Genomic DNA, 23,625 nt, shown 5'->3' with positions numbered 1-23,625 from the left:
TTACACTCTGCCTCCAGGCACTCGTTCCAACCACGCCTGGGCTCATCTCAGGGGAAATCACCCAAGTCACCGGGCTCCTCAGGACCCAAAGACCAAGTCAAGTAGCTCCCGGCCTCCAGCTCTGGCCTCCCTGCAGACGACTCCCCTAAAACGTGCTCCGCGGGAAACAGTGTTACTCTCTATTTAGGGAGCATCTTGCACTGTGTGGTATGAACACCCCTGGTAACCCAGACACGTATTTTTTATTCAGAAAAGCATAGTCATTTGAAAGTAACACTGAGAAGAAACAAGTCTGTTACTCAAACCAGTGATTCCACAAATCCTGCTGTTTCAGCTTGCTGTGGGACCGGGACACAGTGAGCCAGACCGGGCCGGAGCCCCAGCCACTCCTGCTTCCAACAGCCCCGTCAGCACCGGAGGCAGTGAGGTCAACCCTTACCTGTGCCCCGGGGCTGCGGGCTGGGGAGGACAGGCCCGTGGGCTCCTCAGGGGACCGGATGGGGCTGGAGACTCGGGAGGGACCTGAAAAAACAAGAGGCAGGATTTGCACGAAGAACCACCCCCTCTGGCTGGATGGAGAGCCCAGGGGAAGGGGCTGCACACAGACCTCTCTCTGGGTGCCCTACTGAGGCCGGCGGTGGCTCCTCCTCGCCATCCGACACCCTCAGCTCCAGCTCTGCTCCCACTGCCGGCAGGTGCAGCTCCGTGTTGGCCTCGGACGGGACGTCGTCCGACCAGTGCTGATCTGGCCGAGGGAAGCAGCAGCACAGTCCTCCAGTGAGGCTGTGCTCCCCTCTAGGCGCCGCCCCCCTTGGAGGCCAGCTGCCAGGACATCAGTGGCAGCGTGCATCCCGTCCCGGCCTGGCCCTGCCCGCTGGTCCCCTGCTCCCCAGACTGCCCATATCATCTCATTGTTCCAGCCTCCAGAGGCAGCGGCTGCCTTAGAGGCCCTGTAGGAAGTCCCACATCTGCTCGGTTTCTCCCCATAACTGAATGAACACAGCCCCTGTCCACCGGGGGGGGGGGGTGAAACGACAGGCATTCAGGTCAGTGCAGAGCAAGGAAGGAACCACGAGCCCTAAGAGCCACTCCTCCGAGCACCTCGCTTTCACTTTAATGTGCTGTCCCGCCTTCCCCGAGCTCAGAGCTCTGCGGCCCCATACCGTCGTCCAGCTCGGCACCAGTGTCCCCTGCGTCCCCATTCTCCGCTGCCTCCCCTTCGATCTCTGCTGGTTCCGAGTCCACGTCTCGCTCCAGGTCATCCTCATCAAATGGGACTGCAAGGCAGAAACGTCAAAGGAAGGACAAACAGAGAGACAGACAGACACACTGGCAGTGGGGATGGACAGTGGCACTGGGTTCTCGGGGCTGTCCATGGGCAGACCACGGGGAGAAGGGAGAGGGCTGGCTGGGGCAGGAGTCAGAGGGCTGGGAGCTGAGAGCAGGCCGGGAGCCGGGCTGGGCCTCCTGAGCACAGGACTCGGCCAAGCAGGAGGGGAGGAGCGGCCTGGGCTGGCCATTTTTCCTCTTCCTCCAGCAGCTGCTGGGAGAGCCTGTCTGAGAAGAATAGGGGGAGGCAGGGGGAGAACGCTGCTTCTCAGGCCCAGGTCAGCAGGTGCCCAGCACACATGGCAGCTAGGACCTGCACCGACCACTAGACCCTCGAGGAACAGGATGAGGGGCTGTGGCCAGCCCTGCCTCTCAGGGAGGGGACCAAGTCCAGGCAGCGGGGGGTTCTGTTCGCAGCTGCACCACTCAGCCTGGATCAGGGCTGTGTGCAGGGCTCTGACGGCTGGGCAGGGCTGTAGCCTCGCTGGGAGAATTCAGACACGTCTCTTTCAGCACACGGGAGAGTGGGGAGGGACATGTAAAGGTCCTTTCTGGACCCAAGACCAGCCCCTCTGTGCCACAGGATGAGACAAAGTGTGATTTCTCCCAAGGAAGCAGCCCACACTCACACACTCACACTGGTCCCCACCCCTGCACACAAAGCATTCAGACCAGCGTCTGGGCAAGAGACGGCCAGCTGCTGAGCAAGAGATGGCCAGCAGGAAGCCGCCCGGGATGCCAGGCTGGGAGTGCCTACACTGCCAGGACCTACTTCCCTCTTGCCGAGGTGCCTGGAGGCTCTTTTCAGGGTCTCCTTTCAGGAGAGTGGCTGCCCTTTGACCTGCACGTACCTGGGCCCGAGGGTCCAGCCCTGCAGAAACCCGAGGCCAGGCCACGGGGCCACGACCCGCAGGGACCAGCAGCCCAGCCTCTCGAAGCTGCATCCCCCATGGCCAGGATGTACAGTGACCAGCAGTGACCAAGAGCAGCCATGGGGTCAGAGCAAAAGGAAGCCAAGGACAAGAGACAGCCGTGACGGCCACTGGAGGTGGGCACCTCTAGGAGCTGGGCCTGCAGCTCCTGACCCGGGGGCCCTGGTGTTTTAAACACTTCATTCAGCCGTGAGTTGTTTTCACCACCTCTTCCATGCACTCAGCTTATTAGAACAAGGTGATGACATACACCCACTCCACAGAGTGCTAGAAAAATCCATCTGGAGTGGGTGAGGTGGGGACGGCTGTGGGAGCTGGGAGCCCCACACCGCTCCTTCTGAGCAGCCACAGAGCTGGTGGGGCCTGAACACTGTCCTGTGATGATGGCATTGCTGGGAAAACCCTGGCGAGGCCTCTCAGTTACTCCCGCTGACTGCGACGTCCATGTGCTCACAGTGCAGCTGGGCACTCACCCAACACGAGGGGAGGGCCTCCCAAGGCAAGCAACCCTCCCACCCCTCGCTGCCTGTGGGACAGCGAGCTGGCCGCTGCAGGGCTCCTTTCAGAGAGGATCTGACGGGGACAGAACCTAGGCCTGCCCCACAGAGGGCGCCCCCCGCCCCCAAGCCCACATGTGTGCTCGAATCCGTCTGTGAGCGGCCGGGCATCAAGAGGTTAAGTTCACATGTTTGCTGGAAGCAAGCGTGACGCGGACCCTAGCCAGCCGGGGTTCCGGGCACAGTGCACTAGAGCTGCCCATCCCAGTCCTGGCCCCACAGCCCCCAGGCTTCTCCTACTCAGACACACGCCTGTGCCCTAGACACGGGATGGGCAGTCATCTACAGTCCTCAGTGGTACCCTGAAAGGAAGGAGTATCACATGTATCAAAACACAGCGAGAGCTTCAATGTGGCCGCAGCAGCGCTGAAAGAGAGACATTCTGAGGGAGGAACTGAGGGTTAGTCCAGGGCAGGACGGAGCGGGATAGAAGCAGCCACACGCGGAAGCAGGCGTCGCCGACACACTTGGCTCTGGTCTAATCCGCTGCTGCTGGGACGTCCCGACACTTCAGACTTGTCCAACCATCCTGGGGACAAAACTAACTGGGGGGGGACCAGCAGCCCTCCCTACGGCTTCGTGCCTCCTGACACATGAGCTGAGGACACCGGGCGGCTGGTGAGAGAGGCTGGTGGGGCAGGCTAGGGCTCCTGTCCTGCCCACCCAACAGCGGTGCCCTGGTCCTTCTGCACTTCACAGCTGAGGCCAGGACCTTCAGACGATGGAGTGCCATGACCTTCCTGGATACCAGAGCCCCTGGCTGAGAAACGCCCCCAGAGCAGTTCACTGAGGACAAGTGAAGCCTTGCGGCTCCCTTGTGGCCCAAGTGCTCAGAGAGCCCCGCACCTCAGCCTGCAGACCCGGCCTGTCCCGCACCTCCAGCTGAATCCCCCCACCAGTACTGACTGCCTCCTGCCACGATGCTCCTGTTCGTGGTTCCTCCAGCCTCCGCCCAGCCCTCACTTTCACAGACGTGAAACCTGAGTGCTACACACGGTCCTTCGGCTTCAGCCTTCGCCGATCTCTACTAACACTGGTGTCTGTCTTCCCTGCCGCCTGCATTCCTGCTCTCTCCCCTTGGGTCTTCCCAGGAGGGCGCGGGGTGTGTGTCTGGTCCATGCAAGGGCGGGCGGCCTGAGTGAGGCATGCATGTGCCCCCACCCTCTGCCGCGCATGCACCAGCGGCAGGACTGGAGTCCCGTGTTAAGGTACCAGCAGGGCTGCCGAGAGAGGGTTACGGTGAGTGGGCAGAGAACAAACATCACCAGACTACCTCCGGAGACCGACTCCAGCCAGGCCTGTACTGCTGCGCGGCGGACGGAGGGGAGGCCGGGCACTGAATTTGAAACAGACAACAAATACACAGTTACACGGGAGTAAGTGTTCCTGGTGAGGACAGTGAGCTCCTCCTGGAGTCTACAATGAAGGAGAGACAGACGACGCTAACAGCTCAAGGCCCGCGGTGCCCCGTGTGCTGGGCGAGGAGAGAACAGGGGTTGGGGGTTGGGGGATGATGCAGCTTGAGTCCAAGTGGCATCCCCAGGCAGCAGGCTCTCTCTCGGCTCTCAAAGAGCTCCTGGGTGTTTACGTGGCTGCAAAAATGGTTAAAGACATTGGTCCCTGTGGGCACTGAACGCAAAGACGGAAACAAAAGGGCAAGAGACAGAGGGGAAGACACGAGGTGGGCACGCCGAGGCTGGGGCATGGAGAAGGGTGCCCCCAGCGCTCCCTAGGTTTCCCTTTTGTTCCTTAGAAGAAGCCAGAACAAGGGTCATCGTCATCCTCTTGTGGGGTGCAGAGTGCCTCCCCTAAAACCCAGAGCTGGAAATGACGCTGCTTCAGAGGCCTCCCTGACACAAATGTCTTCTTAAGACTTCATTTTATTCCGAGATATGGTCCCTTGACCCCATTCTGTCCACGCACACTCACACCCAGACACACAGCATGAAGAAGAGCGAGGACGTTCCCGCAAGTGGACAAAGAGGAGCCCTACCTAGTGACACAGGGCAAAGGCAGCAGATTCTCAGTTCTTCCAAGGTCAAGTTCACCCCACTGTTTCCAGTCAGAGGAGAACCCCCTCTCCCCCCACTGACGAGAGCCCAGGAAGCAGACACGCCTCGCTGGCTCTTACTTGCGTGGAGCCGGGCAGCCCTGCCCTACAGGAGAGTGCTCTGCAGCCCGAGGGGAAGCGGGTGGAGGTGCCCGGGGCCCTGCACCCCGAGCAGTTACCTCCGGGAAGAGGGGACTTGGGCGCCAGTGCCGCTCGCTCCTCCTGGCTCTCACGGATATGCGTCCAGTGCACGTCGGCCTGGATCTCCAGGGGGTCGGCCGGGTTCAGCAGCTGCTGCAGCCTCCTTGGGCTCCCGACTAGGGGACCAGGTTCCAGGGGAGGAGAAGGCGAGGGAGGGAGAGAGGACAGGAGGGAGGAAGGAAGGAAGGAAGCCAGGGGAATGTCAACAGTCCAGGGATGGAGGGAACAGACACCACAGGACAGGAAACAGAGGAAAAGTCACCATATTTGCCAGGATCAGTGTGAAGCAGAGGCAGGCAAAATCAGAACCAGTGAGCGCGCACACACACACACACACACCTCCTACCTGTCAGTGTCACCCGCCCCTGGTTTAGTGAGATCCCGCCCCTTGCAGCCTCAGTGCACACACACACACACACATACCCGACTTCTCGTTCAGTGTGACTCTGTCCCTTGGAGCCACAGTGCACGCACATGCACACGCGCGCACACACACACACACCCCTGACTCTTACTCGTTCACTGAGACCCCACCCCTTGGAGCCTAACTGTCGTCCATGAAGAGTGTTACTCCCTGTCCAGTGCAGAGCCCCTTCCTCTCTGCCGCTCTTACCACCTCAACTGCCTCTAAGGGACCCAAGCGCAGGTCACGACTGGCCTTTGCAAGGCCAGCCTCTCACACATGTGGCTCCAAGGCCACCAAGCCCGTGCCCACTGCCACTTGCCGCGTGGACACAGATGTGGACGGCCGGGCCGTCCTGCAGGGACCAGCGGCTCACACAGGCGCAACATGACTCCGCGGGGCTCTCAGTCGCCTTCTGCCCCTTCTACGCTGGGCTGCGGCAGGGGTGGGCTCAGAGGGGCTGCAGCCAGGGAGAAGGCAGGCGGGGCTCGTCCCGCAGACCACCACAGCTCAGGGGCTCACAGGAGCAAGAGTCCAATCCCTCTGTGCCTTTTCTGCAGTCAAAGCCCTTTCCCTTGATTCTCCTCTAGGGGCCCACTGGTCCCCCCTGGACACCAGACCCAGCTCTTCAGCCAGGTGAGAACCCTGCTGCTGGCGTCCAAGGAACACGCGTGCATGCCCACCCTGCGGGCTCTGCATTGTCAGTACTAGGACCACACCATACGCTGGGGTCAAAACAGGGGACAGCCAGCAACGTTGGGGAGAGGGACCACAAGAGGGAGGGTGGCTTTTCAGCAGCATCTGATCTGAAGGCCTCTCCGCAGTCTACCAGGGCAATCTGGCTTCACCACAAGAACCACAACCTCCTAACTTTCAAGCAACAGGAAGAGTGCTTGGGGCAGAGGCCACCGACAAGGCCACCAGATGTGGGCAGGGGCGCTGGGCCGGGCTGGCATGGTCTCTCCTGGGAGCTGCTGGCTGCTAAGGGCTTTCTCAGGGGTTGAGGGTCCCTGGCGGAGCTGGATGGGCTGCATCTCCAGACCAGGACAAGTCCAAGAGGAGATGCAGGCCCCTCCTCCAGCTTCCAGGCAAGCAGAGAAAGACAGTAAGGCTTCTCCCTGGAGCTGCCCGGGTCCCACCAAGCCGGGGGGCCTGGAGACACACTGCCTGGGCATGGGGAGGGGTTCTGGCACTCTGTGATGTGAGGTGAGTGGCTCACATCAAAGCAGGAGCAGAGTCTTAACTGGATGGAGGACAGGCAGCAGGCGTACAAGGGGCAAGAGGGGTCAGTAGGGCGGGCCTGGGGCGGCTGCCTCTCCTACCACTGCACTCTAGGAAAGCCCCCTTCTCACGTGGGACCTGCTCCTGGGGGCAGGGCGGAGGCAGCAGGGGTACCTTCACCTGCACTCAGGTCCTCATCCCCCTGTAGGAGCTGGCCTTGCAAGCATTCTTTGTCCCAGGGCCAGTACTCTCCTTCTGCGGGAGCACCATGGGGGCAGACAGGAGGAGGACAGAGAGAAGCGTCACCCCCGGTTCCTCCAGCTAAAGCCCAGCCCTACTTCCACATCCAGGAAGTCAGGTCTCAGGAGGGAAGAGGGGACACACCCTGACCCTCAGCTGTGTCTGGGCTACAAGCCACCAAGGGACCTTCCAGGGAGGCTGTGCCCTCGCAGTCCCGTTGGATTGACCCCAGGCCATCAGCTCTGCAGGCAGGCCGGCAGCTGAAGGAACCCCGGACGCTGCTTCCCCCAACTTCTCACATGACGGGTGTTCAGGCCCCAAAGGACACCCTGGAGCCCCACCCTGGCCTCCGGGTGGGAGGGAGGGAGGCCTGCAGGAGGACCTGGGCCCAAGGGGTGCCCACATGCCCACGGAAGCCCTGCCTCATCTATCATGGGTCGCCGGCTAGGGGACACACAGCGCTCCAAGGACCCCCAGTAACTCGCACTGTGCCTGGCCAGCGCCCGGCCCTCACTGAGTTGCAGTCCCCGGGCTGGGACTGGCCGCCGAGCACAGGGACCTCCGCGCGGGGCAGAGGTCCCAAAGCCATAGAGGGCCAGCCCTGGGGGCCAGGCTCCAGGCCAAGGAGTCACACCCTCGTGCCTTGTCCACATGCCTGGAGAGAGAGCACAACCCTAACAGACACGAGTCCCCAGGGGCTCTGGTCTCTGCCTGCCTGGCCCCTGCTCACCACTCCAGACCCAGGGCAAGCCGGCATGGGGGAACGGTCCTCTGAGCTCCTTGTCACCACTCGGGCTCACACACACAGCCGACGGGACGGGACCAATACCTCGAGTGCCCCACGAGGCATCTCAGAGCCAGCCCGACCGACCCGCCAGGACACGACTCCCAGAACGTCCCCACACTCCATGAGTGAGCCTGCCTGGGGGCCCTCTCCTCGATGCTCTGAAGCCCCCGACACCCAGGACCAGGGAACCCCAGAAAGCTAAGTTCCCTCGGCTGGAAGAGGAAAGGAAGACCAGTGACTTGAGCTTCAGGATGCTCTTGCCCACCTCCATGTCCAGCTTTACCTGACGGCCCGTCATGGGTCCCCCAAGGCCTGTGAGAGAGGCATCCGTCATGGGTCCCCGGCCACAGAAACCCACCCCCACACTGTGGTCTGACGTCAGGGTCAGGAGGAGAGGGCATCCACTGACCTTCACTAGACTCGTCCTCGTCCTCCTCCTCGTCCTCCTCGTCTTCCTCCTCCTCCTCCTCCTCGTCCTCCTCGTCTTCCTCCTCCTCCTCCCCGGCCCCGAAGCTCCTGGAGGCCTCCAGCTCCTCTTCACTCTTCCCTCTCAGGAGCGCATGGATCCTCACAGCCTCCTTCCAGGGTACGCCGCCCAGGTCCGAGGTGGGCAGCGGAGGCTCCTCTTCCTCCATCTCCGACTCCGAACTGCTGTGGGAACGACCAGAGAATCCAGTGAGGAGACGTCTGGAGGCCAGGGGCACAGGCAGAGGAGCCGGAAAGGCAGCCACCCACTGCAGGGCAGGATGGGACAGAGGATGCCTCAGGGGCCAGCGCACAGGGGACAGAAGGGGAAGCAGAGGGCAAGAAGGGCGCTCGGGCTGCCTGTGCAAGCCTCCCCGCCCTGCAAGAGACAGTCACTGCTCGAGGGCCCAGGCGCCCGCTCCCAGGGATAAGCATGCCCCACCTCGCTCCAAGGGCCGGGCCCGGGTGCCCGCTCCCAGGGATAAGCATGCCCCACCTCACTCCGAGGGCCCAGCCCAGCTGCCTGTGTCTGGGAGGGAGACCCTAAGCCCTCAGTGCCCCGCCTGACGGGGGAAGTCTGACTTCCTGCGGCCTCCAGTCAGGGTGGAGAGTCTAGAATGCAGTTTGGGGCAAAGGCTTTGAGTCACACAGCGTCAGCTGACCTGGAGCCTGGGCTCAACCACAACTACCCCCGAGAGGGAACGTGAACCCGGAGGCTCTGAGGGTATCGCCGCGTGTCAGCACCAGGAGAGTGGCTCTGCCTGAGCACAGCTGTGAGCACAGCCCCTCAGAGGGTTCTGTATCATCATCTTTATAGAAAATTACACCCCACCCAAGGGTGATGGGGGAAGGCTGTCACTTCCGCTGGGTCAGAAGCGAGGGTGGTCTCCTGGGCTGTGTTCCCCTAAGCCCTCACGGGGCAAATGGCTCTGCCACGACAGCCCTGTCCACGCTAGGAAGGGGGTGTGAACACTTGGTTGTCGGGTGAGCTGTGGAGTGGGAGATGTACTTGACTTCACCACGCCTGTGCTACTCGTGGGTCCTCCAGCCATCCACTAGCTTGTTTTACCCATTTACAGCCATTCTGTCATTCAGCAAATGCTTCTGAGCACCTACTGAAGTTTAGTTAGTAGATCAGGAAGAAAAAAGCAGGTCCTCACTGCTCAGCTCAATCAGGTGAATCCTCCTCCATTCATGCGTTCATTCATTCGTGCCACTAAAACTAACCAAGTGTCTTCTGCTCACAATGCCCTTCCTAGGGCACTAACACTAAACTGCCACAGAAAAGATCCTAAGTCTCGAGGGAGACAAGACACAAACACCAGGACTAGACAGGGTGGCGATAACTGAAGTGGGTGAGGGTCGGTGCGAGGCAGTTAACAACAGACAACTAAGACTGTGGACCACAGAACGCGTGCCCTCTGGAGTTTGATTAGCTTTCAGTGTTGACTGAGCTACGGTTTCTGCCTCATCACCGTGACTTCATTTGTTTACTTTCTTATTAACTAACAACACTGAGCAACCCCGTGCTTGTCATTTAACATCTTCCAAAACAGGAAATCAGGGTAAGAATGCCCCCTGTGCTCATCCCTAACCTCAGGTCAATTTATACAACTTCAGGTGGGAGAGCGGAGGCCAGGCTGCCCTTCCTTCGAGCCGAGCGCTCTGGGACCCCAGTCGTGGGCTGCAGTTCTCTGTAGGGGTCGGGGGGAGCTCAGGGCAGCACATCCCTGGGCCATGTCACGAGGGTGGCCAGCATGATGAGGTTCTACTCAAAGCTGCAGCAGCTCAAGGACCGTGAAGAAGAGCAAGGGACGCACACGGCATAAATAACTGGGCAGAAAGGTCAAGCCTCACCTTTCGCCACAAGCTACAGGCTCTCAGTCCCTTTCTGAGTGGTCTCGCCACGTGCTTCCAGAGACGAGAAGCAGGCAAGCCCATCCCCTGCCTCTGTGAAGGCCAGAGGGGAGACAGACAGTTCCTCCCAGGCCTCACGGTCCATGGGCCCTTGGAGCAGCCCTTCAAGTCTGGCCAGGCTCCTCACAGCACATCGGACAAGGAGACAGACAGGGAGGCCACACGACCTGCTTGTCAAGGGTCACAGCCAGCACGCAGACCCAGGGCTCCGCAGCGCCCCCCGCAGGCAGCGGTCCCCAGAGGCTGACCTGCTGGCCGCGTCTTCCTCCGTGCCCGTGTCCAGCACGCTGCTCAGGTTGTGCTCGGCCTGCGTCTCCTCGGGCACCTCCTCCAGCCCCTCCGCCTGCCGCACCGACAGCCGGTAGTTCTCCAGCTCAATCCTCTCTGGGGTGCCCCGCAGTCTCTTGGCGACGCTCGGCTCTTCCAGGCCATTCACGCTTGGGCCTGCACAACAAGCAAGAAGCAAAGTGCTAGGGTCAGCGATGGGGACGACAGAAGGAGCCTTCCCCTGGAAGGAGGGGCAGCCGTCCTGCGAAGCTGGGGAGCCGGACACCACACTGGTCACCAAGGCTGGGGCCCGCAGAGCCCAGAGGAGGCTGGTGTGCATGGGGACGTGCAGAAGAGCCCCCATCTTCCCTGCAGGAAAGCCTGGGGAGCAGTGGACACTGGCTGCGGGGAGAGGCCAGGCCAGACCTTAGGGAAAGCAGCCTGTTGAGGGGAGAGTCCTCCCACTGCCCCCACCCCTCGGTCCAGGATCCCGCTGAGGTTCGAGCGCTGCATCTGGCTGGTCTATGGGGGGTCCAGGGAAGCTGTGCTGCGGTGTGACCGCGCATTTGTCTGTCTCATGTTGAGATTCATGGTAAAGGCTCTTTGTTCTGTGGGGCCCCCCTGCATGGGCGACTGCACCCACACAGAACAGTCAGGCCCCCTCATTCCTGGTAATGCCAGCTAGACAGCTTGCTTGAGCTGGTGCTTGTCAGCTCTGTGTTGTAGAAGGACCTTTCCCCTTTGGAATTAATAAGCAGATTTGTGCAGTTATGTGTGGACACTCTGGACTGCCTGTTCCCAGCACCCCTGCGTCCATGGTCTGAAGATCACTAACGACCTTGCCTGGGTCGGCTGCTGCTCTGGGAGGCCCACGGCAGTGCTTTCTAGATTGTAGCATTCCTTTGTGAAGAACTCTGAGGACTGCGCTGGGCATGTGGACTCTGAAGGGCTCAGATGTCCGAAGTCGCCGCCACGCCCCCTCCACCCCACCCCCGTCCTCACATGCCCTGACACACCTTGTGACCCCATGCTCGGGCAAAAGAGGCCCCCGACCACTCTTGCCTGTGCCCACTGTGACAAGACGCTGCGTGTGGATGCAGTCACACAGACCCACCGAGACACTGGACCCTGCCAGCGACTGGCTGAAAGATCTTAGGAAAAACACACGACACAGGGAGTGCATTTCCTGATCCTCAATGAGGACAGCCCCGTGCCCAGGGTTACTGTGCATGTGAAGGGGATTATATTCACACACACATACACGCGCGTGCACGCGCACAGGGGCATTCCCCATGCCCGTGTACACTGCCCTCCTCTACTACATTCGCCATGCACACGGCAGCACTCTGCACGGGAGCTAGGGGATACGTCTTGAGGTCCAGCAACCTTTTCACTGCTGAGTTGTACGGGTCTCCTGTATCCATTTGCCCTGGACTGCAAATAGCAGTTACTGCACACAGAAAGCCAAGGGAGAGCACAGCAAAGGGACCCCGGGTGGAGGCAGGCAGGCCATGGGGCTCACACCCTGCCAGGGCAGGCGCCCAGCTTCTGCGACACCCCAGGCTCTACAGAATGACACTGGGTTTGGCTGGTGAAGGCACACTGCCAGTCTCGGGGGACAGGTGGTCTTCCAGAGAAGCTCAGAACTTGAGGAAAGATTGAAGGACAGGACTGATAACCGCTCCTCACAGACCAACTGTCTACCTGTCCGTCCGGGGTGACCGTATGCTTACGTGAGGCACAGAGAAAAGAATGTGTGGCTGCAAGGGGGAGACACTGAACTGCCAGGAGTCAGAGGCAACAGAGGGACCGAGCAGGGGAAACGCGACAGGGATGAATCAGAGTGGTCCCAGGAGACCCACCCGGTGGGAGGGGACAGCCTGCCCTATGCGCCCTGGCTGCAGGATCCCAGGGAACTTTTGCTTTCATGTTAGTTTTCTAGTTAAATTCCTTTTGCTGCTATTATTGCAGCATCTCCCATGGGTGCTTTTCAGGCACGTGGGAATCCTGGCACATGTCACTCTCTCTAAGGCACATACCCTGGTGTCCACTAAAAGACCGTCCCAGGGCTCCGTGTAGCTCTCTAGCTAACACGTCTTTCCTGTGCTGGAACACCTCACAGGTGAACCTTGGCCTGGCCCAACCACCTGCTGCATCAGCCTGTGGGAAGCTGCAGCTGTGATGAGCACACTGGGGCTGGCTGGTGCTCTTTAGTCCCTGACAGCCGAGCTCTAGCTGAAACTCTTGCCTCCCCACCTGGCCACCCACCTCCACACACCTGTGCACACGCGGGTGTCACAGGGGCCACCCACAAAACAGGAAAGCCCCTGTGATCTGTCCAAGGGAAGCAATCTCTCCAAGGGAAGCGATCTGTCCACCAAGCCACTCGTGCAGCTAATCACATACGCAGCAGGTAAAGAGAAGGATGGCCCCACAGGTCAGCCCGGCCCAGACCTCTCTCCTCCCCCTGCCTTGGGCACCCTCTGCAGGCCCCCAGGGCTCAAGTGCATCTTTATCACGCCAACTACCCCCTGAGAACACCTCAAATGGGGATGGGGACTTGGGAAGGGGAGCACCCTCTGATGTGGAGCACTTCCAGTCGTCTGTGCCCCTGGGCACATTTTTTAAGAAACTGCCCGTAATCCAGCCATCACAGGGACAAACCTGCCCACCCCCACCCCCACCTTCCACGAAAGGCCCTCTGCTCTGCAGCAGGCTCCTGTTGAAGACAACATCTCCCTCCCCCCAGGTAGCCCAAGATTTGTTTCTGGAAATGAGCCAAGTTCCAGCAGCAGACCCACCACCACCGTCGGAAACACAGGCTCTCGTCTGCCGACCAGCCTGGAGACTGGTCAGGGGCCCTGTGAGGCTGACGGGAGCGAGCACAAAGCCCTTCCCAGCGGCCAGCTGGGCACCATGAGGCACCGTCCAGTGCGGACTCCATTCTGCAGGGGCCGGGAGGCGGCACAGAAGGCCCTGGGGCACAGGCTGTGGGTGGAGCCAGACCACCCCAGTCCCCGTGAGTGCAGCCCAAGCCCCATTCCTGAGAAGCTGTGACTCTGCTGTTCCTCTGACTCTCACGTGGGTGCTGAAATTCAGCTTCACTAAACTCCATCTGTGACTGCTTTCCTTTTGTTGCTATAGTGAAGAGCCTCTGGTGGTCACAGAGTCAGCAGGTGACCTCACAGCCTATCCATGCAGGCTGAGAAAAACGCAAGGCCAAATTTAGCCAAGCCCTGCAGGGACTTAACGTGCTATGCCGGCCAGCTCCCAGGCCCAGACAAGCAGGCCCTTCTCACTGTTCTGTTGCTCCAAACCTCTGCCGTCTGGGAACACAGCCCAGTGCGCCGTGCGGTCCTCACCCTGCAGGATGCATCGCCCAGTCAGCAGAAACAACCTGAACTCACGCTTACTCTGATGACCCCAGCATTTTCTGGAAGCCCTGCGAACAATCATGGCTGATTGTCCCCAAATCCTGTCAGATCAACCAGCTTCCATGTGTTCTAGCTTATTTGCTCCTGACAACAGCCTTGTGAGGTAAGGGGAGCAGGGAACCTTTTGTCCACGTTTTCTAACTTCATTAGATGGAAAAGCTGAACCTCAGACAGACCATCGACCAGAGATGGTAGGGTGACAGGCCGCAGGGCTGGAGCCCAAGTCAGTGTCTTCTCTGCACGTGTCCCCTAGCCCGGCTCTGTTCTTTGATGACCGTGTTCCAGGGTGCAGGGCGGTCCACTACTGGTCATGAAAGACCTCTGGACCTCTGTTCCAGAAGGTGTCCTCAACATCTGACAGTGTCTGCAGCGCCTGCTCGCACACGGGGTGGTGGGCTGACAGCCTGCCCGGGTGGAGACCCCGCATCACTGCCTTGGTTCTCACACGCCCTCCGCCTGGTCTCCCACAGGGAACGACCTTGTGGAAGCTGATTTCACGCATGCACCCTGTGCTCACTTCTGACTCTAGGCTACAACGGTGGTTGTCAACCAGATGACCTTCTCTTTTGGGGTCGTCTGGCAACATCACAACCTGGGAAGGGGTCCTGACATCCATGGATTCTACAAACAGCCGACAACACGCAGCACAGAAGTATCTACCCAAACATCAACAGCACCGAGCCCGGAGCGCTGCCTGGAAGTCACAAGGGACTGTCTCCAACCTCGTGCTCGAGGGGCCAGCCGCCGACCAGACGCTGGACCGCAGCCCGACAGGCAAGGTTGTTAGGACGGAGCGGTGAGCTCAGACATTCCCCTCTGCTGCTCAGGTGAGGCATCCTGACCCCAGAGGGCAGTGCGTGGAGCCCTCCCACCCCTGGGAAGGGCCACACCAGGTGCACAAGCCCACGCGCTGGGCACAGCACCCCACCCTTCCCAGTTCTCCGGTATGGCCCGGCTCACAGGAACTGTCCATCCCTACCGTCTACACAAGGGCTGCCCACAGACCCACCTGGCCCTCCAGCGTGGGGCCTGGGGAACAGAAGCCCACAGGTACATCAGGAGGTCCGCTCACTAGCCCAGGGAGAAAACCAGACTTGGAGACACGATGTGGAAAAACACTGCTTCATTTACTGTGTGCCCAGCTCTCTTCATTTTTCCATTTCCCAAAACATCCTCTGCGGGCTTGCAAGGCCCGTCGCAGCACGCCTGCCTGCAGCTGGGCCTAATATGCTCGGGCCTCTGAGTGCTCGTGTGCCAACCCGAGCTGACGCGACACGGCAAAGCCCAGATGGCAATGATGCACGCTCCCTGCTCAGCCAGGTTTCAGGGTCATTTGATGTGAGTGGAGTCCGGAGGGGCCCAAACTCAAGACAGGTAAGGAGGTCAGTGTTTCCTGTCCTGATGATTCTGCTCCAACTGTCAGTACAGAATCAGGCAGACCCCGTCTCTCCCTCTCCTTCAGCCAACCCCACCCAGGGCCAGGCCGGGCCACTGCTGAGAACTGTAAAGCAGTATATCAGCTCCACCACCCTTGAGAAGAAACCGGGGCTCAGGGAGCAGCATTGATCATCCCCCTGAATACAAGCCCGTCTCTTTGGGACTGACAGGCAGGAGAGTCTCCACGGAGGGCCACGGGGAGAGGCTGTCCGGGTCTATTCTCACTGACACGACTTCAGGCTTGGTTTCATTAGAATTCATCAAAGAGAGCTGATACGGAGAAAACAGAAGCTGGCTCAACGCCACTGCTTTCCTGCCTAGTCTCTTCTGGCCACCCCCTGCACACGCCCGGGATGAATACCCTTGGCTCTCGAATCCACTCTCTTTGCAAAGGCACATCCCCAGCCAGGGGGTGGGGGTCACTGCTAAAAAGCTAAACATGTATTTCCTGGGAATAACCAAACACACGCTCACGGATGACAGAGGGCGCTCAGGAATGTCTTTTAACGAGTCATCTCTGCGGAGCCGACACGCAGCTCTTCCTTCTCCCCAGCAGACGAGCTGAGGCTGGAGGCCAGGCAGTGCCGAGGTGGCACTGTGTCCTGGGTGCAGACTCCACCGGCTCTGCCCGGGTTGGTTACGTGGCCTCGATCCAGTCTGCAAAATGCTGCCTTCCTCACAGCAACAGGGGAGTGCTGCGTCTGGACAGCGCCTGGCACATGGAAGTGCTGCATGCCTGCTGCATCAACATTACAAGTCCTCCTGAACTGTGCTCTGAGTTTCTGTGACACCAGCTCCAACAGCAGGTTGACCGGTACAGTCACTGGGGAAGCCTGACGCGCCAAGCTTCACTCTGTTTTTATCTGACGGGGACTCCAGGGCAGACGTGGGCCATCCTGGCTGTAAACATCACAGCCCTTGGCATGGTGTCTGCAGCCGCAGGGAGCACAGCCATCAGCTCGTGGCAGCCACCGAGCCCTGCAGCTCCAGGGCTCCAGCCTACGCTGGGGCCAGCTGCCCACACCTGCACCCGCTCCCCCTGGGGCTGGGCCTCCAGCAGTACTGAGGTCCCCAAGAAAGCTCTGCCTCACTGAAGACAGGCAGGGAGCTGGTGCAGAGTGACCCATGGGAGACCGAACCAAGGGTAAAACCTTCTCTTTTAAAGGAAGAATCTACTGACCCAGAGAAGTCTGTTGATGGCAAATGCTGGGAGGGAAATTTCACAACGGGTCTCTCCTACCTGGAGATTCTTCTAGATCCTGACTCGGTTCTAGAAAACAGGGACACAAGAGTAAACAGGCTGCTGTAGCCGTGCTGGGACCACCTCAGCCGTACTGCTCCCCTTCGGGGTCTCAGGCTCTTTGCCCTCAGGTCCCCCGACTCACACTTACAGGAGAAGCCACCTAATCCCAGGAGGGTCGCCCTCTCGGGAACTCACCTCCAAGGATGTGCGGGTTCACCACCGTGGAAGAACACGAGAGCTGAATGACACACGCTTATTTGGGCCTCTGCATGGAAACAGCCCCGATGCTGTCACGTGTCTGAGGCCCAGGTCCTCCCGGCGCTCCGGGCCTCGCCTGGCAGCCTGGGTCTACAGGGCCCCTGGTGGGGCCAAGTTTTCTCAGGGAGTTGGCTGTGATGGAGGCCCAGGCACACCGGGACCGCAGGTGCAGGAACTCAAGAGAAGCAGGTCCCTGAGCGGAGGGCCTGAGCTCTTCTGGAGACCGGGGCCCCTTAACACAAAACAACTACCAAAGAGCCAGAGTTCCAGGCCAGGACAGTGTGAAACAGCAGTGGCACGGTGGAAATAACCCTGACACCTTACACAAGCACAGAAGAGCAACGCAAGGCACACACCAGGGACAGGCTCATGCGGTCAACGTACAGTCCACAGTGAGCTGGCGAGGACAGAGAGAGAGGTGGACACGCGAGAGGTAACAGAGATCCTGCTCATCACCTGCACAGCCCAGCAGCCCCGGAAGGCATCCCCAAACTGCCCTCTGCACCAACAACAGGTGTCTGTGAGTGATGGGGGCACTCTGACCTCACCTGTGGACATCATCAAGGGCGAGATCAAGTTTGTTCGGCTTGCGTTAGGGGGTGGGTGGGTGGGAGAGGGGGAGACTTGCCCTCTCAATCACTGTCTTTTTGGAGCAAAGCCTTGCCCGCACCCTTACCCCAGAGGACCTGTGGAGCAGGAGGCACGGCCGAGTGCCACGCCTTCGGGGTTGGAGCAAAGCCTTGCCCCCAGGGGACCTGTGGAGCAGGAGGCACGACCCAGTGCCATGCCTTCATCCCTGCAGGTCCTTGGGATGGTCTCCAGGCCCGCACTCACTGGGTGCAGGGCTGGACCTTGAGGTGCAAGGTGAGCCCTGGTTCGGGAGTCTCGGGGAAGTTGCAGAGCTCTACGAAAGGGCCTAGGGTCTAGGCACGAGTTTTCCCAAAGCCCTGTGCAAGTCACTACACCCCAGAAAGGCTGTGTGTGGGCTTGTCTCCAGTGTGTCCCTCAAGGGCAGGATGAAACCCAGGGTCTATCCCGTGTCCCCCCGTCTGCACACAAGAGCCCTCCCGGAGAATGGACCAGTCAGGGGAGGCTGGGTTTCAAGAAGTTTCGGGAAGAAACTGAGACCCAAAGGGAATTCTCCAGGGTCTTCACCCACTCTTTCTCTCCCAGTATTTTGCAGAGGCCAGGACAGACCCGACTGACTGATTTCTGAGAAAGAGCAAGAAGAATTCTGGACCCAGCAAGGTGCTGCAGCCGTGCAGGCACCCAAGGGTGGAGGGGAGAGGCCCTTCGTACCAGACCCCGTCTCCTAGAGCACAGCTGTGCAGACGGGGTGCTCAGTGCCCCTCGCCCCACTGCGGTGCCCTCTCGGGGCCCGATTCAGCACCCACACTGGCTGAGCCCGGCTCCACGGGCTGCACCGCCAAGGTCACAGCAAATGTGACAGGGTCTTGGAGGCTCAGCCCTCCAGGCTCCAGCGGTCAGGCAGAACCGGTCCCCCGGCTCAGGGTCCACGTCACAGAAAGAAACAGAGTCGGGAGGACAGACCTGGACCACCCCTGTCGCCTGAGAGCCTCCAGCAGAGGAGAGGTGCCTACGTGCTCCTGGGCCTGGCACCGGCTCGTCAGGAGGACAGCGGCCTGGGGCCCCAGCAGACGCTGGCTCAGGGGGAGTTTCTGTTCCTCACCTGCCTGCCCCCCAGGGCCTTCATGCAGGCTGACTGGATGGGGGGCACAGGTGGCATCTTCCTCCATGAAGCAAGCAAACGTCTTCCACCACGCTCCCCCACCCCCAGAACAGGGGCCTTTCCATTGACAGGGACCTTTTACTTCAGGTATAAACGCCCTTTTAATACACCTACACTCTCCCCCGACCTGGCCCCGGAGCGAGCGTCCTGAGGCACAGCGTTGTCAAGCCTACTCCTGAGACCTGCCTGAGTGGGCCCTTCCCACCCTCCAATCAGGAGAAAGGGGAGGAAAAGAAATACTCAGAAACCTGAAGATTGTTTGGAATTTATTCTCTTAAATAAGAACGGTAACATTTGTTAAAAAAAAAAATTAGAAGCACAACACCTTAGTTTCACAGAAAACAAAGTTTCACGGAAAAAACAAAGTTACACAATTAAATAAAAACAGCTCACAAAGAAACACACCAAAACTCACAACAGCACAGATTAAAGGCAAGCATGAAGCTTCACAGAAGGCAGGCCGGAGGTAGAAATGCGGGCATCCCTGACACAGCTCTGGCCTCCGTACCATGCCTGGAGACCCACTGCTGCTTAACGGCTCAGGAAAAGTGGGGTGTGGAACCCCTTAACTCACTGGTCAGGCCTTCAAGGCCACGCTGAGGCCACTGTCAGGAGAGACTACGGGATTCCACTGTCTACAGACACACTAAACACCAAGAGACAGCAGGAAGCTGCAGTAACAGGCCCAGGGAGTCAGACATGCCTTGGAAGCGAAGCGGTCCTCAGGGCCCCTGAAAGAGAGCCCTGTGCCCCTGGTCTCTGGTGCTGGAAGTATGCTCTGCTTGCTTTCTGAGACACTCACCCTGCAGTCTCCACCTCCACCAGGAGCCTGGCTTCTCTGCTCCCTCCAAACCCCGACCGAACACTAAGATAGGCTAGGTCCCCAGGTAAACCAGAACTAAGGAAAGAGAAGCTTTAGAAACAGCTCCACTAGGATTGTGATTATTACTCAGGGCACAATATGTAAACGTGTACTTATACACACGAAGCTAGAGCAGTATAAGCACGTATGTGTATATATGTAAACGTGCATACATCACATTTGCTACGACTCTCGGGACTGGGCAGGGAAGCTGGATGCAGAAGTCTCTGCCTCACTAACAGGTTTTCCAGAAATGGAAGCAGACTTGGGAAGCAGTGGGAGATCTGGTAATAACCCCCTCCTGATGGCAGGAACCCAGGATGGGTCAGAGGCGTCCTGCCGTGCAACCGTCCCGGCTGGTGCAGTAACACCTGGTCTCCCAGTGCTCACTCGGCAGGCCCACCACGGAACCCGAGTGCCACGCGGGCCTGTCTAGGGATGGGGGCAGGCAGCGCCCAGCCAGACAGCCTTGTGTGTTAAGATCATCCTTCCGTAACATGACAGACAACGAAGCCTTCCTCCCGTCCCATGTCTGTCGCAGGGACTGGAAGGACAGCGTTTCTGATCCCCATGACCCCCACCTGTACACTTCAGTTCTGGTTCCCCACCATACGAGGTGTAAAGGGGAGTCCTCTGGATGAAGAAAGGGCCTCAAAACCCGCAACTGAGGGTCTTGTATTCAAGGGGAAAACGTACCATCTGGGGTTTTCTTTCTTTCTCTACCTGTTCTCCAAATGTTTCCTATGGGCAGGTGCTCTGAGGTCAGGGTAAGGAAACCTGTGCCAGGCCCACGAACCTGCAGCAGCCAGTTTAAGAAGCTTGAGACAAACTAGTTACAGACTGAGAATAGAAAAGAGGGTTTCTACATCAAAAGCACATCACATACGAAGATGCTAAAGCAGGTAGCAGCCGCAGGCCAGGCTGCCAGAGACAGAGGACGGTGGACTAGGTTCTAACTCACGGGCTGTGTTTGTATTTTTGGCAACAGCAGTAATTGTGGTGGAAGAGGCGAACACAAGGGAAAGGAGGGAAATGCCCCAGACTAAAGGGGGCAGATGCACAACAGCCGACCAGTCACGGCTCCCCTGGCCCCACCTCCCGGGGAATGGGGACCCGGGTGTGAGCCATGCTCCACGCACTACTCACTCCTGCTCAGAGTGCAGCCCAGGGCACGTGCCAGGACCTGGCCTGACAACTGCCGTCCACAGCACACATTCTGAAGCCCTCCAACACCTGAATTTTTCTGAATCTTTTCAAATCAAGGTTCCAGTTAACCAAAACTTTAGTTTGGGATTTTTTCTATTAAAGGAGCAGAAGAAATCAATGTCATGCCATGTGTAACGGGGACCCATGTACTGCTCCTCTCCTGTGGAGGGGAAGTGCTGGTGTCTTGGGGCGTGTCCACACTCAGAGCTGTCTTTCTGAAAGCCCAGGTCTCCAAAGACAGCTACCCACTGGACCCCAGTGCTCTGGGCATTGGCTCACTGCTGCCCACAGGGTACCGCCAACCAAGGCTCACATCCTGAACCCGCGTGCTGGGAGAGGTGCATCTCCCTCAAAATCAAGAGGGCCCACAAGCCTTTGATTTAGTCACACGCCCAGCTCTCATCTTCTATCCCTGCTTCAAAGAAGGTTCCTCTTCTCTACGGAACCCTTTTCTCTCCACAGCTCCTAAAATCCTAAAGCCCACCACGCTTCCAAAGCAGACAGTCGGACAGCAAACTGAACCAGATCAAGTGCGTGACCAGGAACGGCCTGACCTCTGCTGGCTTCACTCCTCTGCAGATGTTCGCGAGAAGCTGAGCGCCCTGGCTATGTGCTGAGCCCCAGGTGGTGCTCACCTGCTCAAAGGCACACGTCCCCGTCTCTGCCAGCCCCTCCCCGACTCGGGCCCTCAGCACCTTATGAGAAAGATGGATTATAAGGGGTTTAAGGGGTAGCAAGTCCTTCGTGGCTTAAACATGGCTTAAAATGTTGGTCCAACCTGCAGGGCACCTGCAGACTTGCCCAGATCAGAGAGAGCCACACGCAGCAGCAGAGCTGAGCTCGCCTACGTCCCACCCCCGGGGCTCAGGCAGTTCTGAAGCGCGGTCAGAGGAGCAGCACTCCCATCTGAGGACCGAGAGAACCACCCTGTTCCTCCTCCCTTTGGGAATCCTACGCCCAGCTCCTCTCCATCTAGCCAATAACCTGTCCTTTCCACAGGGTGATTTCTGTGGACGGGAGGACACCTGTGACAGGTGAGAGCAGGGCCCTGATGACTTCCTCTCCTGCCGGCTGCAATGAGCTGGCCTGTGACCAGGCGGGGCTGCACAGGTCCCCAGGACCACCCGCATCTGTGGGACTGTGGACACACCACACAGGCTGCTTTGGCAGAGAGTAGGGAGAAGTGGCTTTAAGGAAAAAAACACTATTTTTCACAACAAAGCTGGTTCCGTGAGCCCTTCTCTTCCTGCATCCCAAGATCAGAATAAAAGTGTTTTCAGAAGTGGGGGTGGTGGCACTCGCCTCCTGATGCAGGAAGATGTTAAAGTGGAACCAGCCAGGGCCTGTCCTTCAGCGGTCACAGATGTGGGGAGAGCAGCAGCAGCTGCCCCAGACACCAGGGCAGCGAAGGGGACAGAAGAGATCCAGTGCAGGTGGGCCTGTGTGCAAACCCTGGGACCTTCTCACAGTTCCACGCTGGGCCTGAGGAGCCCACCACGAGGGACTACGGGAAGGCCCTGCCGCCCTGGCTCGTCATGTGGGTCAGTGCTAAAAGTAGCCAGTTCTGAACTCCTCTTCTCTGGACAGGCCTGGGCTTGGCCCCCAGGTGTCTGATGGATGTGGGCAGGTCCCAGGGCCCGGCAATAAAACTCTGAGACTTGGAACAGACGGCACGAAGTGTGGGCGATGCCGCTGACCTGATGGTGCCCTACTGACTCACAGTGGGCCAGTGAAACTCCCCTCGGATCTGCACCAGCACCTCCGACAGCCCATAGAGGAAGGGGACTCCGAATGCAAGCAGCTGGCACATGAAAAAGGAGTCCGGAGGGTTCTGGGCCGCCTGATGCCCAATCGATGAAATGCTGCACTGGAGGTGCTGGCTCATCCCCTTGGCCTTGTCGCAGAGGCCGAGCGAGTGACGCACCACCCAGCCAAACAAGGAAGTGAGGCTACCTGGGCTTCTCTCGGCAGGGCTGGCACTGGTGCTGGGCCGTCCACTGGCGTCTGCGGCGGGGCTGTCCTGCAGGGGTCCCCGGGCCTCCTAGGAGAGGAAGATGACTGAGTGAGGCACCACGTCTCAAGAGACGGTGACACCTGGCTGTGGTTGGCTGGCTGTTGTCACCAGGCAACCCAGAGACGTGCCAGGATACATATCATGGGGATCGCAGGAGTCACGGTCCAGAGGTGCCTGGCCCTTCCCGTGGGCTCTCTGCCATCCCAGAGGCCCTCTAGGAAGCAATGGTCAGCTGCCGACACACACAGGGACACCCCATCTGAGAGGATACCAAGCTCACTTGAAAAGACAAGCAGGGAGCTGACTACGCTCAGTTTTTTAAAATGAAGTTCTTAGATGAGTGGTCCCTAGAATAAACAAAGTTAAAGGAGTTGGCTGCAGAACATTTATTTCAAGCCAAGTCCTTTTCCAACGTCCTCCTCTCAGGAAAGGTGCAACTTTCAAGGCAAAAGGCTTTTTTATACAGAACAAACAGAAGGGAGGGGTGGACACGCTCTTCCCAATGTAGCTCAGGTGCTGGCAAGAACACTTCCATAGTGAAACCCAACATTCGATGAGTCCTGACATGCTGCCCCTCCCCAAATCAGACCAAGACCACTTCTCAGACCCTCCCACTCACAGGAAGGGCTGCTCAGTGGTCACTCAGGGCCTGTTGGCCATGCCTGAGCTGCCACCACACTGGACGGTCACCTGGTGCCCCCACCCCTGCAGCCCAGCCCTGTTACCTTTCCAGACAGAGGCACCCCTGCCGGTCTCTTCCTCTGTGCAGGGCCAGACAGCCGGTAACAGTAGTGTGGCTTGCAGTAGAATTTACCTGCAGGCATCAGGGAGCAGGGGAAGAGGTAGTGAGCAAGTCTCTGAAATGCCGGACTTGACCGCTGGTCTTGGCACATGCGTCCCCATCGCCCCAGCCCGACCTTGCCCAAGCCAGGGTTCTCGTCCAGGGAGGCCAGGCCCTCCTCTTCCCTGTGCCCGGATGTGTGGAGGCCACGGAGCCATCACCCAATCAGGGCCCAGAGCAGAGACTGCAGCCTGTACAGCGGGGCCAGCAA

The 23,625-nt window shown here is 59.2% G+C and overlaps 1 protein-coding gene across 19 annotated transcripts in view; it reads right to left on the bottom strand.

Moving 5' to 3' along the window:
* Positions 1-23,625, bottom strand: part of MICAL3 (microtubule associated monooxygenase, calponin and LIM domain containing 3) — a 154,952-nt gene that overhangs the window by 20,784 nt on the left and 110,543 nt on the right. For 12 of the 19 annotated variants that reach the window (XM_070371630.1, XM_070371627.1, XM_070371632.1 and 9 more), the window contains 9 exons: positions 23,299-23,387; positions 22,513-22,600; positions 10,351-10,546; positions 8,130-8,371; positions 5,048-5,185; positions 4,092-4,154; positions 1,164-1,277; positions 608-745; positions 440-522 (listed from right to left, as the gene is read on the bottom strand). In XM_070371630.1, coding sequence (XP_070227731.1) covers positions 440-522; positions 608-745; positions 1,164-1,277; positions 4,092-4,154; positions 5,048-5,185; positions 8,130-8,371; positions 10,351-10,546; positions 22,513-22,600; positions 23,299-23,387 — 1,151 coding nt within the window. The remainder of the gene's footprint in view (positions 1-439; positions 523-607; positions 746-1,163; positions 1,278-4,091; positions 4,155-5,047; positions 5,186-8,129; positions 8,372-10,350; positions 10,547-22,512; positions 22,601-23,298; positions 23,388-23,625) is intronic. The other 7 variants (XM_070371633.1, XM_070371636.1, XM_070371643.1 and 4 more) reach the window with 4 other exon arrangements.

The sequence above is a fragment of the Bos mutus genome, chromosome 5, assembly GCF_027580195.1.
Source record: "Bos mutus isolate GX-2022 chromosome 5, NWIPB_WYAK_1.1, whole genome shotgun sequence".
NCBI lineage: Eukaryota > Metazoa > Chordata > Mammalia > Artiodactyla > Bovidae > Bos > Bos mutus.
This window is presented reverse-complemented; position numbering and strand designations above follow the sequence as displayed.